General features: G+C 38.4%; 1 protein-coding gene across 4 annotated transcripts in view; it reads left to right on the top strand.

The window, feature by feature from the left end:
- The window catches only part of DUS4L (dihydrouridine synthase 4 like), a 38,286-nt gene extending 22,804 nt beyond the window's left edge, over window positions 1-15,482 (top strand). For 2 of the 4 annotated variants that reach the window (XM_054063332.1, XM_054063339.1), the window contains exons 4-8: window positions 653-803; window positions 4,572-4,707; window positions 7,381-7,492; window positions 13,149-13,249; window positions 14,594-15,479. In XM_054063332.1, coding sequence (XP_053919307.1) covers window positions 653-803; window positions 4,572-4,707; window positions 7,381-7,492; window positions 13,149-13,249; window positions 14,594-14,632 — 539 coding nt within the window. In that variant the 3' untranslated portion in view covers window positions 14,633-15,479. Of the gene's footprint in view, window positions 1-652; window positions 804-4,571; window positions 4,708-7,380; window positions 7,493-13,148; window positions 13,250-14,593 lie in introns of all 4 variants that reach the window. The other 2 variants (XM_054063349.1, XM_054063323.1) reach the window with 2 other exon arrangements.
- Window positions 15,483-15,919: the final 437 nt, after the last annotated feature.

Raw genomic sequence — 15,919 nt, 5'->3', positions numbered from 1 at the left:
TCTGTTTGCCCTTCTATAGAACTATCAGGAATATATGATAGATGAAAGGCAGATGAAAGAAAGTTGAGGTGTAGCTTACTCACTCTGTTCTGTTCATGTTCAACATTGTGTTACTACAGTTTTCCTATTTTGATAGATGTTATAGAAATGTTTTTTTTCCCTCTGTGATTCAAGCACAGACGCTTCTGTCATTAGTAAAATACATATTTTCCTGAAGAATTCCATATGAGGCAAATACTTCAGAAGGTGTATCTTTTTCCCTTCTCTTTCTGTTTTCTCACTGCTTGTCTGTTGGCAAGATTTTAATTCTGTTGTCAGCGGTGATGTTTTGACGCTGTCTGGAGGGTCTCTGGTAATGTTTGTAAGACTGTCTTGCTTTGGCCTAATCTAGTGGCTGAGTGCAAGTGTTGAAAATGACTGTTCAGGCATGCTTTGGGCATTGGTTTGGCGTATCTCCAGAAATGCATTATGTGGCTTCAGTGATTTATGAAGACCTGTCTTTAAAATGTACGGACAAGTGACAAGTGATGTCACTATTTGTCCTACACATTTTTGCTGAGCAGAAAGTCTAAATACATATTTCTAATATTATGTCTGGTTTATTGTATGTGCATACCCACAGATGTGAATAAGAGCAAACTTCTGTTTACAGATGCTGTTAGAGAAGTTAGGAAGTACTCGGCTGTTCACGTGAGTGAAAAGACTGTGAACATCAATACCAATGCCTTTGATCATATTCAGATGAAACTCTTCCGATCACAAAGGAACCTCTATCTCTCAGGCTTTTCCTTATTTCTTTGGCTGTAAGTAACATTTTTCTAATTTCTACATAACAAGTTTCTTACAGGAACTATCACACAAAGTAATACAACTGTAAAAAAATCGGAAGACTAGTTTCAGAAGGTTAACTATGAGAAGATTACGAATGAAGCAAGTAAGATCAGGGGAAATAGTACCTTGCAAATGTTTGAAGATTGGAAGGATATGCGAGCAACACATGGAAAGAAACATTTTGAATGTTTGAGAAAACATGTCTTTTGCAGGAGAAGTTTCTCCAGGGAATAATCATTTCCTTCCTTAAACTTATGCCCTATGTTTTGTTTGGTTTGAACATGGAAAACTGGAATAAAACTCCCTCAAAAACTGAAGTACTATTAAGTTAATCTTAATATGTTGCAAGAAAGTGTTATTGCTTCATGTTGTGTTAAGAAGCAAAATTTTGAGTCTAACTTGAACCACTTCATCTAAAGCTCAAAGTTTGGAACTGTAGGATAATGTTCCAGTGTTCGATTAAAGTTTCAGGTGTTATTTTAGATCAAACACTTCGTGGCAACTGGCGAGACAATCTTAAGTGCACTATCCCTTTCAGGGTATTTAAATGTGGCTAATCAAACAGGAAATGGAAAGGACAGTTCTGTACTGCCTAGCAGAAGCAGCCAAGGCTACCTGTAAGTTTTCACAGTAGCCACAACAACCTGCAGATCTTATCAGTTGGGCAAGGAGCACGTGAACTAATTGGACACAGCTAATGTGGATGAATGGGAGCAGTCATGTTGGTCAGGCCATTTCCTACTTCTTCGTTTCCTACACGAAGCAAAGAATGCTGGCCCTCCTCTGAGTTCCTTCAGCAAGCTCCTTGACATTGCCTGGATATGTAAGAGGAACATAGAACAAGGAAAGGCCTGGAATCACAGAGACTTCTGACAAACCTCTTTTGCTTGGAGTGATGTATGGCCATTTTAGCTTATAGCTGAGGAACATTGTACATAAGGAGTGTCAAGGAAATATTCATACGAAACTTCAGCAGGAAAACTTTGGCAAAAAAATAAGTGGCTGTAGCTTTGCACAATAGTGATAGGAATGCATCATGTTCTTTCTCTTCCTTCAGAAAGGTTAAGTAAATATTCACAAATATGTTTGTAATCTCTGCTCTAAAAGAGGAATAGCTGGATTGTGTCCTACGCTGATTAGAAGCTCATCCCTCAGGGTCCTACTACTTGGCTTTCACAGAAGAAAACTGGTCAGGTGGCCCTAATGGATTTTATTATGGATGAAAGCTCTGCTCTTGCAGAGATTTGCTTAAGGCCTCTTTTTGGCTACTGGCCTTTTACCAAGATTTAGAAGAAATAAATACTCCTACAGGAGTGGCTTGATCAAAGGACTTTCCTGTTAGAGCTGTTTTGCTTATCCATTAAGCAGGCATAATGCCTGTTAGAGAAGGGAGGAAAAGCTTGGGTTGCCTTATCCTACACTGCTACTATTGTCATCCAACCAACTTAAAACCACGTGTATGTGTGAATGGGTACCTGGATGCTTCTGGTTCATTCTTTGGGTCAGTTTTGATTCACTTTAGCACGTCAACCAATAGGAGAATTCCAGAAGAGTGGTAGATGGAGGTTCCTAAGATGGAGGAGGCTGGAAGCTTGTCACTTCTGGCAACACGACCAGAGCTCTTCTCCATCTGTGGTTCAGTAATTGTAGAACACTGGGTACAGGTGAGGAAAAGTGACTGCCTGTAAGTGGAGATATTGGGCCATCTGAGCCTTTATCTGCAAACTGTCTGCACAGAAAATAGGAGGCTTCTATTTACCAGAGACTGTCTTCTAGACAGGAGAGGCGCATCCACCTGCTAATCTGACTTCATGTCTTGGGAGATGTGGAGAGCTTGCCAAGGCTTGTCTAGCTCTCTGTTACTTGGTGCTGAACCAGAGATGGATGTGAAGGGCTCAAAACAAAAAGAAAGATGTGGAAAACAATGAGACACTAAATGTCTTGTTACCAACCTTACTTTACATCATTTCTTACTGTTAAGGTCTATTTTGCCTCCCAGTTCTCCGAGCCTTGCAGGAGAGTTGGTGGGGAATGTAATGTTACTCGCAGCAGCCCAAGTTGCAGTTAGGGAGTACTTAAGCAGATTGAGCACATACAGGTCTGTGACATCCTAGGATGGGGACACACTGACTATCTTGTAGGATCAGGTATAGCATCCAGGCTGGGGACAGACTGACTGACTAGCTGAAAGTAGAAAGCAGTTTTGCTGAAAAGGACCTGGGTATCCTGGTAAATAGCCAGGTCAACATGTGTTGGACTGGGTGTAGTCAGCAGGTGTATTCCCTTCTGTCTGGCGTGTGGGGGACTGCAGAGGCAGGACCATGTCCAGTTTTGACTCCTTGAAATACTGGAGTACTGCAGCAGGGTACTGAGAAGGTTGGGGGCAGAAACACATGATCTGTGTGCAGAGTATGAGGAAGCTTGGCTTCAGCCAGAGACGCCTCAAAGGGGACATCCTGTTGCTTTCTACAGCTATCTCATAGTAGGATGTAGAGAAGATGTGGCCTGCTATTCTGTGGATCCACACAGGAAATAGAAGAGGCAACAGCCACAAACCTGCAAAATTCTGACTTGTGGTAAAAAGTGCTTTTTTTTTGCTATCAAGAGAAGTCAAACACTGGAAGAAGGACTCTAAAATACAGTGAAATCTCCATTATTGGAGGCTGTGGGAACTCAACTGTCCAGTTGCGCCTCTATCCAATCTGCTCAACCCGTCCTTGCTTTGTGCAGGATCTTGGGCAGGGTCAGCTCTGGAAGCCCCTTTCAGCATTCTGAATCGGTGACTCTGTTTTAATAATGTTTCGTTGACTCTGGACTGCTGTATCTATAAGTAAATAAGCAGTAGTATAACCTGCTAATCCTTGGAAAAGTTATATGAGCGTGAGGGCCTTAACTTTTTTATTAAACTCCCCAAGAATAAAGAAATGATCTTACAGTGAAAAAAGCAGAGAAGGGGGCTACCTTGAAAGCCAAGAGGTCTATTAATACGCTTTGAGCTATGAGAAAGCCAAATACTTAGATTTTCAAATTTCTTTTGAAGAGCAGCTGCATAGTTATATTCCAGGAATTAATTTAATTCAGTGTTGCTTTGGCCTTTCCTTGATTCAGCAACATACTGCTTTGAAAGACTCCAAGATGAATAATGAAAGTAGTGGTGCAAAGTGGCAAAATCAAGGGAGTTATTTGCAAAGCTTAGATTTGAGGTGCCATACGAGTGCTGGCGTTCATGGATGTTCTGATTTTATACAGTATCGACAGAGTACTTTTAAGATTGATGTGCTCACATCTCTAGTTTCATTCTTGCAAGGCCTTTTATAAAGTTGTGTTGGCATTTTTTTTTTGTATCATGTGCATTACAATAACACATTGCTCAGGTCTTGTATTCAAGAGATCCATCCTATTTAAAACACTAAGTCAGGTAAGAGTGTTTCAGCATTAAAGCAAGCAGGTCTCTGACCCCTTAATGGCTGTGGGATTTTGGAAGGGAGGTTCTGCAGGAGTTAAAAGTCAGATTTTCAGGTGGTTGAAAATGTTTTCAGTCTCTTACATTACTGTTATTTGTCATCGATGAGCCTGGATGTTTCCCTTTAGATGCTTAAACAGTCTTCTCGTGGTTTTGTTTCCCCATCTAATACAGAGAGAGAGAGAAAAGGGGTTGTCTTGTGGGTTTTGTGGTTTTTTTTTGGTTTTTTTGTTTTGTGCTGTGAATTACTGTGCTGTTCACTGTGTTTCTTCACCAGTGTATTGAGACGTACCGTCACCCTTCTTACTCAGTTGGCAAAACAGATGGCATCTCATGCAGCTCTGGAAACGCAAGTTATCAATACTACCGAAGCAGCCAAAAAATACATGGCCGAGAATGAAAAGCTGCAGGAGGTATCTTTGAACTTTTCTTAGTTATTTTCTTATACAGCAAGTAGTTAGGACAAAATGCTCTGGGGATGGCTTGCTACTGAATAATGCTTGTTCATTTTTTTTCTTCTGGTGGAAAAAGGAAGAATAGTGTTCTTGCAATATGAGATTCAGAATAGTGAATACAAATTTCAGCAGCATTTTGATAACTAAGGAAACTAAAGTAATAATCCAATTAAATGAACTTTTGTCTTTCCAGTACAAATTTCATCAAAGTAGTAATATATTCTTAAAATATCTCTTTGAATTTAATTATAGCAAAGTAGAGGGAGACACTGATTTTATGCTTTTTATCCTAAACAGTTGGCTGTTGAGGTCAGGCCTGTAGCAGTCCAGTACAGAAAAGCCCACAATATAGCTGTGCTCAAGTTGGCTGTTTTTTTCTACATGGATTTGCTCTGGTCCTGAAATGTCTTTTCTAACTTTGTAGAATTGGTCTTTTGTATTTATTGCCTTTTGTAATTTTTCATCTATATTTTTGGTGGGTCGGCCAATTTCCTAGTACCTTCCATTCTCAGTAAAGTGCTGCCATAGTATTAATAGGCATATTACCAAAAATTTCTTACTTAAGAGAACCACCAGTGGACCAAAAATACGTTATTTTTGAGAAGAATGGAGAAAAGCTGTCATTTGTCTGCTGTGGTTCAATGTACAGTTGTATACAGGAAGGGAAGTCAGCAAAAATAAAGATAAATGTATGAAATCTTTTCTCATAATTGGTTAGTTTGACTTCTGTTGGAAGAGATGGAACCATAAGCTAGAGTGTAGGTATCCAGGCTATGAAGACTTTTACAGCATTCTTCAGTCTGGCACGCTGTCAAAACAAAATTCACTGCAGGTATGTACAGGTTTCCTTCCAGTTTGGAGCAGTGTCTATGGTTACCAGCACTGCTTTTTTATTGTTGTTGTTTTTGGTACTCTACAGGCAAAGAGAACAGACTGAACAAAAAGTACTAGAGAGGATGCAAAAAAATCCAGTTGTTTGAGAGGTGTCCTAAAACAAGGATCACTGGACTGTGTGTTAAATACTTACCAAGTATAAAATTATTTCATAATTTTAAGATTTTGTATTTTGTCAAAACGTTAAAAACTCTGTCCCTCAGCCATGGAATTTGTCTCTTTACTGCATAGTGGTGCTTTTTTTTTTTTTTTTTTTTTTTTGTTCCCTTCTTTCTGTCCTATTGGGTTTTGGCCAGAAGTCCTCTCTTTATTTTTTTTTTTTTCTTGTTCTGCTTTCACATTCTCTTAGCAACACATTCTCTTAGCTGCTTGTAAGTGATAGCCAGAAACTGGAAGCTGTGTTCCTATCTGTTTCTATTTGTGTGTTTGGCTGCATGGTTTGCAAAACCAGTGGTAGCCACAAGTACAGCCAGCGTGCTGCAGCTGGATCTCCATTAACCTGGAGATGCAAAGTGTGCAGAATTGTTTTAATTTTATAGAGGTACTGTGACTTAGGTTCTCCTGTTCATTTATAAATGTGCTTCTTTCCACTATCAGAGAGAGGCAAGAGTAATTGCATACAGGGCACTGACTGAGTACAAATACTTTGGGTTTGCTCTGGTGCTGTCTCCTGTTCAGAGATTCCATGGAGCACAAGACTGAAGATAGAAGTTTACAGAAGTAACTATTTGTGTATTAATAAGAAGAGAGCAGCACAAAGTAAAGGAGGCCAATTTAATGAAAAATTGTCTATGGTTTTATTACCAGCAGTCAAATGAAATCTCTGGTCTTTGGTTAGACTGCTTCTGGAAGACTTTCTTTGGGTTGTTTACCAGTCTTTATAAACAGTTCTTTTCTTTCTTCCTAAAGCAATCTTTCTTATCTGCTCATACCTGGTGCCCAATAAGCTCTGGTTCACCTAATGGCTGTTCATCTCATTTGTTCTACTTTTCTTTTCCTGTTAAGCATTTACCTCTTCTTTTGCCATTTTTATAACAGAGATCATACTTGGTTGGATAATAGAGGCTATATGAGCAAAGGGTCTAATTATGGGGTCTAGTCCTTAATGTATGATTCTATGATTTTATGAATAGCAATTGTCTTAATTGACTGTGCACTAAGTATAGTAGTGCCAAGGTTTTCAGGATATGGGACATATGCAACTCTTGTGCCTAGTATTTACAGAGCTTTTCCTGAACCCTTTCCTAGTTTTTTCCTTCCATTTCAGTGGAAATCTAATCTGGGTATTGATGTTTTGAAGGGTTAAGAAGTAGCTGGAAACCTACAAAGAGAGATTTGTGATGTACATGATTTAAATCAGAATAAATTATTAGAGCGAGTTGTGTATAAGCATGTCAGTGTTCTGTCACCTACAGTCCCAGCACATGCCTTCCGGAATAGCCATTTATATCCTAAACAGAAGTTGTGGGCATGATGCAGAGAGAAAAAGTACTCTTGCACCGCAGATACTATTACAACTATGCCATTACGATCAGCTTAAAAGACTGAGCATTTTTTCCATCTTTTTCCTTTTTTTTTTTTTCCTATTATAGAACGACTGAATGCCTGCCTGTGTCATGTTGGCACTTGATAAAACCTGTCACTTTGCTAGATCAAGGCTAACATTCTCTGGTGGTTTGGCATTAACATCAGACTAATGAAAACAAAATTAATTATAGCAACTGTGGTTTTTAATAGGCCTTGAGTCAACAAGGAAGTGGTAAAAAGAAAGAGTCGGCAGAAGTAACTGATGAAAAGTTGAAGAAGGAAGTTGAAGATTTGAAAGCAGAGCTACAGAAGACATCCACTGGTAAGTATTGGTTAGGACTTCCTTGCAATTAAGGAAAACGTTATTTCCACAGTGGATGTCAGAAATTTATTCTAGGTATAGCATTAACTGCATCAATTTACAGAAGACTTGGCTTGGGGTTTCTTTGCGTTTGACTAGGAACTGGAAAAACATGCCACTGCCATCCCCTTGTTTTAGTAAACGCTTTCATAAGGAAAATATGCTCAGTGTAATTTGATCACCTTAGTTAAATTGCAATTGTTAACAAATTGAACTGATCTGTTTAGGTAGTATTGACTTCATCAGTGACATGACCAGGTTATGGAATCAATTGCAGGTTGCTTACAGGCATCAGATTGATCTTTCATGTTGTACATATTAGCCACTCTCCCTGTATAAAATGGGGAAGCAAGTGGTTGAAGGTTTTTTTTCTATAAAGTAGGATTTCAGTTAGATAGCAGAAAAGTTCCTGACTCTTATTCTAAATTTATACATCTCCTGCAGCAGAGATATTAGCGGGTTTTTTTAATCTATTTTTTCTTTTTCCCCCCTACAAGGAAACACGTTCTGCAATTTGTAACATAATGCCTTTGTTAGCAGCTTCACTGTTTATGGTTTAGGTTGTCAAAACTGCTTTCTTGGCAACCCAAATTGAGATAGAAGCAGATTTGACCTGTTTGGCTCTGTCTTGTTGGGATCTGTCAAGGTGTGTGATGCTTATGAATACCTCCTCATCTGAAATCTGTGTTTTTTAAGATAACACTGCCTGTGACCTTGTAAGCATTAATCAGATGTTCAGACTGTAACAAATTCATAGTACCAGATAATGTACCAGTACCATGTTATCATCAAAACATAGCCCTTCTTTCATATTGCAAAGCACTGCCACAAAGCTGTAAAAATAACAAATATTTCATTAATCATTTTTCCCTGTCCACTGGGAAGATGAACAAGAATTGTAGAACAGCTGTTTTCAGCTGGGCTTGAAGCAACATGAATCTTTTAAGTAGAGCGTCTTACTAGGTCACATTCTCAGGCAGGTTTGATTGTGGGTTTTCCCTCTCCTGCTGTTTTCTTAGAGAAAGGGGGCAAAACTGGCTTTGAAGCGACAGGATCAATGAAAAACTTAAATGCATATGTTTTATTTAAACTAACTGGAGGTATGTAACACTAATATAATATAAGCTTTTCGGTGAGGAATGCTAGGGAAAGCTAAGGAATAAATAGATTTACCACATGCTGCTTCAGCTGCCTTCTCCCCGTGGGCTGTTGCCCATCCAAAAGATGTAGAAATTAAAACATACTTGAGTCTTTTGTTAGAGGGAGAGTAGGGGAGAGGGTCTTTTTAAGGAATGAATAGGAAAATATTTACAGCCCTTCCCTTGGTGCTGTCCCCTTCAATGCCAAAGCAGAAAAGCCGTGGTTATGTTAGTTATCATCGTTGGCTAGATGGTGTTGTTGTTCTATCTTATATTTTTAGTAAGTTTTCCTACACATTATTTTGAGCAAACTGTTAGCCAGAAAGCTTCAAGTACTTGATAGTAACCACATCTGCAGACACAAGTTTTTGTGGAATGATAGAGATTTAATGTGAATTGAATCTACCGTTTTCTCCTGAGAGTTCTGCAACTGAGCAAGTGCATGTTGAATTTCGTGCTAGTGAAGTATGAGCAATGCATTATGCAGTTACCAAAGTTGAAACGGAAAAGCTTATTTTACCATCAGCATGGTCTTAGGGTGATATATTACTTTGTAGTAGGCCACATGTTTAGTATCAGATTAGTGCCATGACTTCAAGTTTTTGTTAATACAAATTTTCTGTAAGGTTTTGATCTCTGTTTACCACTTCTGGTAGAGAAAATACTGTGCCTCCTACTTCTGAAATTCGGACTGAAATTATAGTGTAGACTGATTATTGCAGACGTCCAGGAAACCTGGCTCTAGTTCTTCAGCTCTTTACCTTTTACCGGAGACACAGTCCACCTTGTCTTTTTTTGTCCATTTAACTGTAAGTGAAACTCTACATTAAGAAGACATTTTGCTGCCCACCATGCCCTGGGCAGATGGGGAGGAAGAGTGAAAATGCCAGACAAAGGGACTGAGTCATGAAATTACTAAAATCTGAGGGAAAGTTGGAAATGAGTGATGAAGATTTTGGCCAGATTTGTTTTCTTTTCAGATTCGACTTTCTTATCCCCCTTGATGGGATTTTTGCCATATAATGGAAGCGAAGGAAAGGGGGCTAGTTCTTCACTACATCATTATTGCAGACCCCACATACTGGGGGCTTTATAGGCACCCAGCAGTGGGGCTAACACTTTCAGAGCCTAAATCCATTTTTAGCATACCTGGACATGTAATAACATGACTGTTCAGTGGCCTTCCAAGATGGTATTTTATCAATATGATTTCTGCTTCTTCTCTTTAAACTTTTATCTGCCCACTGCATCTTAAGAAGAGAATTCAGAATTAGTATGGAATTACTTGACTGGAGTTATGTTCCCAGCTTTACAGTGTATTTTGTTGGCAAATTTCTTGTCCTGTCAGTGCCTAAATTCTTAAATGTGAATAGCTCTTTCTCAACTTGAAGACTCTTTTAAGAGAGAGATCTTGGTCTTAAACTAGTTCAAATAATTTGGAGTTTAGACTTGTATTGTAAGCAATGCTAATTTAAGTTCCAGATCGTTTCCTTAGTAGCAAGCACTGTAAGTCAAGTGATTTAGTCAGACCAGGACTAGTAGTTGTGCAGGAAAATGCCCAAAGAATCATTGGTTGCTTTTGTTGCTGTTTGGCTTTGTTTTACTGTTCGGTTCTCCATCTTTGTTGAAATGAGAAGAAAATAGAAATGCTACAGCTACTAGGCTGTGGTAACCTCCTCAGAGCAATTTTATTCCTCATCGTGCTTTGACTTTAGAGGAATCTGGAGTAAAATATCTACCCTGAAAATGATACAGAGCATGTGGTAAGGGAAGGACAAGTTCTCTACTTCTTCCAGACTGTACATGTTACGTTAGTTTATGGAGCTCTAGTTACACATTAAGTGTAAAGGGATTCAATTCTCCATAAATGTCAAGGAGAAGGAATGAAAAAGGATTGCCCACCTCTCTCAGTGCTGAAGCTGAGTTCCAGTTTTAGGACTTACTGACTGTTCCTCTGATTAGTTGTGTTAGCATAGGAGCAGCATTCTCGCCTCCTGCCTGCTCATGCATTTACTTAGTAGGAACAGTCAGCTGCTGGATTTTGCTTGCTGCTAGTCCAGCTGTTCTATGTCCTGCGAGGCAAACTGACAGGCCAGATGGAAGCCAGAAATAATAACTGACTGTATTGTGCACACAAAGGATCTTCTGTTTTCTGCTGGATCAGCGTTCAGATGATATCCATACGACAAACAATATACCTGTATGCTCGACTCGGCTCCACTGCAGTGGCAAAATGGCTGAGCAGTAATGTAAAATAGTTGAGCAGTGATGTATGGATGGTCTCTGCTTGACAAAATGACATCCGGAGAAGCTGGCGCGATGAGGAGTTTGTGTTTTCAAGGATGCAATGCTCTTTTTCTGTTGTGTGACCCCAACAGGAATGAGTCTGGGTTTGGTTGAGGTTATTTTTGTCTGTAGCCAACACAGGTGGGAAGGACAATCTGTTCTTTGCTTTTTCTTCTTCTAGGGTTAGGTGAGGTATTCTGTCATACATCTGTTTTGGTCAAAACATTGAAACAAAGCAGCAGCTTGTTTGCGGTTTGGTTTGCAGATACTTTGTTCATGTTTTAAAGATACAGTAGTTTTTAGTTGCAACTAAAGTACTGTGGTGCTGCTTGTAAAAAGCTAAATAGTCCTAGATGTTAGGACATGAGAAATGAGTTAGGAAATCAGAAATGAGATATCATTAATTTTTACTATAACTATGTACATAATTATTTAAACAAAGGCAAAATTTATCTTTCTAATGAGCAGATTCTTGGCAAAATGCCATATACATGTTTTTTGTCTACAACTTAAAATTCAGAAGCTTATCAAATTGTCACAAGTTTATTTTAGAGTAATTTCCAAATTTTACTGTGGAATATTTTAAACAGTAGCAAGATCAGAGACAGAGTAAATGCAGTGGGGTCAGATGCATTGAAATCATGGTCATTCTGAATACTGAAACCTTTAGAAAATGTTTTTTGTATTTATGCTGTCAAAAATACATTAAAGGATGAAGGATACCAGTGTAAGGGTGTGGAAATGTAAGAAAGAATTTAAAGAGATGGGATGACCTTTTGACGATGTTGGAATCAATAGACATAAGCTTAGTTAACTTCAGGAGACCAGAATTTCAGGCTAGGTAAAAATCCTCGTACTGGAAAACCACTGGCCAACTTCTAAAATTTGAATTATTTGAATCTGTAAAATGAAATTAGTTATTTAAAAATAGTAGAAACACTGGAAGAGGGAATCTTCCTTTTTGCATGTAGGAGAGTGGTCAGATCTCTTGTCCTGATGTTTTGGCAGCCCAAAGAGAAACGTGGTTCAGACCAGAGTGCTTGTTGCTAGATTCTTAACAAAAAACCCACCTAGCTCCTCATCTTTTGAGAACAGGCTCTTACAGAGGTGCTTCAATTCTGAAGTGTCTTGGAGGTCTCTGAGAAAGAACAGAACAGTCTGTCTCAGGGAGCTCGCAATCGAAGGACAAATCCACATTTTCAGAACAATGAAAACTTCACGTGTTTATTTCTTTATTTGTACCATCAAGATTTGTTGTTTAACTATGGGTATGTGAGGCAGCCTCATAGGTCAATTACAACATTTTCCTGTTTTAGCATGAATAAATCAAGTTTTAGGGTATGCCTGTGCTCCTACAGCAGAGAAATATAAAGACAACCAAGATATCTGTAACAGAGAAATATAAAAATGTCTAAATTACCTTACTTGAATGCTTACACAACAGCTAAGGACTAATGGCTTTATGAAACTTTATACCGATTTACCCTGCATTGTGAACCCTACAGAGTTCTGTGCTATTTTGTACTGCCACATAGACAGGCTCTCAGTTTATTGCTGTTGAAATTGTGAGTAGAGTAATAATTACTTTTTCTTGTCTTAAAAACTTGCTCGCAGTTATCTATCTTACCACCACCCTTTCTGCCTTCCTGTGCATAAAATGATGCTTCTAATGAATTACCTCATGCATAGTGAAATATCTAACAGGGTGGAAAAGCACGGGGGTCTGTTCTCCAGTAATAACATATTTTCTTTCCCCTCCCCCCGTCACGTTTTATAGACATCCTGGGTTGCTTTGCTAAAATCTTGCCCAGTGATTCAGTTCCTTCCTTGTTTTAAGAGGGCTAACAGTTTTGGTTTGGGAAGTTATAGAGTTTTGTTTTTCTATAACTGTGTTCTGCAATGTGAAAGAACACTGCAGTCATCAGTAACTTGTCAACTCTGACAACACAGTTTATTGGCCTTGTACGTTCTTACAGCCCCTTCCCATTCCTTGTGCTGCTTGTCCTGAACACAAGTAATTACCCTGTCTTGCATATCTTTTCCTGTGTCCATCTGTGATGCTCTGGTTTAAATTTAAGCTTTTCTTAGAGGAAGGACTGTCTAATGCAGTGGAGCCCTAATACAAAACCCCAGCTCTGAAGAACTACAGGAATACAAGTAATAATTAAAACACTAATTCTGATATTTTACAGCTCTCCACAAGGCAAACAATGACGTAACTGCAGTCAAAAAGCAGTCTGAAGGCCTTAAAAGAGAATATGATCGTCTGATGAAAGAATACGAACAGCTTCAGGTAGGAGGTTCTGGATCATTACATGAGCACAATGTTCTGAAATTGTACCAGCAAAATTCTACTTGTTGGGTAATTACTATAGAGGAGAATTTACTAGGATCTTTTTCCAAAGACTGGACAGGAGAGCTATTTGCATTTTCCTTTTTTGCACATCAGGTGTCAAAGCTCAGGCCATTGTTAGGCTCAATTTTGCTCTCACTTGGGAAACAAGATTCAGATAATTTTGCGTGTGATGATCAAACTGAGGTCTTGAAAGAAAATGATAGGAGTAGTGTTTGTGTGGTATAGACATCATTTATAAGAGGAATTTTGTATTGTTTAGTCTTTAAACGTGCTTTTGTAGTACTGGATTATATATAAGGCAGTACTGCTGATACGCAAGAACGCAGAAAAATCAAAATGCCAAACAATAAACAGCCTAAAATGAAAATTTTAAGCTGAAAATAGGCTACTATAAAAATACGAACTGAAGTACAAAATAAAGAAAGATAGTAAGCAAAAGCTGAATTAGCAGTTTGATTTGGTTTGCATATGGCTATGGCTATAATATATGCAGTATTTTTTTCTAGTAGAACTAGGAGCCCTGCTTTTTCTTTAAAAACAAGAGTTTGTAGGTTCCGTGCCTCAGAATTCAACCAAAATTCAGTAAAAGTCAAAGTTAGCCTATTTATAAGGAATGGTCTTGGGAAAAGATAAATGATTGACGTTAAAATGTTGGTGGCCTGCTTTTCAAGAAGAGCTGTTAATAAAATAGGTTCTGTGTTAATAAAATATATTTTTAAGATGCAGATTTGAGCTGGTTGTAATCTTTTTCCTGTACTCTGTGAAGCCACTTACTGATTCTTAGCTTGACCCTATACTTTTGCACAGATTGCTCAACTGATCTCAGGTTTTTGGATTAAAAGACCACCATGCATGTCCTATCTTTGTTGTGCTTGCCTGTGTAATGAGCTGTAGCAGTCTTTCTGCATTTCGAACAGTCTTGTGGTCTGGAACACATCCATAGTTTTCTGTGTTTAGCTGTATGGAAAGAATGAAGGTACTGAGCACACAGGAGATGCAGCTCACAAGGATAAATCATTTGATAGCAGAAAACATTTTCTGCTGTGTTTGCTGCACAGCTGAGCTGTAATGTGAATGAGGAACAGCAGTGGGTTGTGTGGCAGTTGCTGTTCTAGGACCAGAGCCACACATGTTATGTGGTTAGTATTGATGGGGCTACAGCTTTGAAGGGTGTATGGTAGACAAATCGGGTAGGACTGCAAGGGGCAAAATATGGCATCTGCAGTCAAGAATTTCTGATCCTGCCAAACATAAGAAATTATTTATCTGTCTTTTTTTCAGGAGAGTCTAAATGAAGCAGAAGACAAGAAAGACCTATAGGTTCATCTAAGATAAATAGCATCAGTACAGTTGCTTCGATGTCAAAAGCCTTGTGCTGTTCAGGCTCCTGATGCGTATCTGAAACAAAACCTGATTTTTCTGCAAAGCACTTGCTCTGCAGGTCACTATTCAGATTCGTTTAATGTATCTTGGTTGCCTAAACATTCTGTGCTGCAAATAAAACATTAAGTGGCTTACCAGGTTTACCGTGGAGTTTGTCACTGTTCTTGTGAGGGCGAAACTCAGAAATAATCTTTTGGTTCCATCTGGAGCAACTTGACTGTTCGCAAAGGTTTTTGCCTTCCAGAATGGTAAAAGATCATGCACCATTTGCTTGTAGCATTTGACCAAGATTGTATATCATGCTTTATCGTAAAAACACAACTGCCTAAACCTCCTTAGCATTTGGAGTCTTCAAAAATTCAGTTACAAGTGGGTTGAAGATGGCTGAAAGCTTTTCATCAGCAGTTCCACTTCAGTGTAAAATTGAGCAACAGTTGATCTAAGGAAAAGAAAGAAAGAAGAAAAACTGCGTTTCTGAATCCATCTCACTAGCTTGTGACTTTCACTTAGCCACGTGGATAACAGATAATGTTTTGCATGCCTCTGTTTTATTTTTCTTTAATACACTGGGATATTTCAGTTTTCATAACCAAAGTGTGGTTGTTATTAGCATTCTGTATTTTTACACTGTTTACATCTTTTTACTCTGTATGTGCCACCAAACTTCTTTTGCCTTGCTGAAAATTCTTTTTAAATGTAGATACTTGGGTTTGTTTTGTTTTGTTTTCATGGATACGATACCTCAAATAAATGTGCACTGTTTTGCATAAGCCCTCTTTGGCATTCAGAAAATTGTCTTGAGTTTCTTTTTTGTTCTGTTGGTTCCAGATTATATTTGGAAGTTGGATATGTTTGTTGCATCAAAGGGTTTGTTCATGTGAATCTCTCCTAACATACTATCTCATCAGGGTTAACAGATACATGCACAAAGAACAATATACACTTCTAATTTTGTGATACTTAACTTTCCCTGGAAATGCAGCTGCCTTCTTACAGATAGTTTTGATTGCTCTGGAAATGGGATTTGTTTAGCTTAGAATGTAAACATAGCGTATTCAGTATTGTAAAGCATCTTAACATAATGTATTAAATAAGAATGCATTTTTTTTTTAAAAAATGCTTCATCCTTTATGAAGCATTACGGAATGACAATGCATTCTCAAATTCTACAACACTGGAGATTTGTTTATTAGAACAAACTGGAACTTTTAGGAGAAGCTACAT

This window comes from Cuculus canorus, chromosome 1 (assembly GCF_017976375.1).
Source record: "Cuculus canorus isolate bCucCan1 chromosome 1, bCucCan1.pri, whole genome shotgun sequence".
In the NCBI taxonomy this organism is placed as follows: domain Eukaryota; kingdom Metazoa; phylum Chordata; class Aves; order Cuculiformes; family Cuculidae; genus Cuculus; species Cuculus canorus.
Note: the sequence above shows the minus strand (reverse complement) of the source record. Positions and strands in the feature narration are given on the sequence as shown.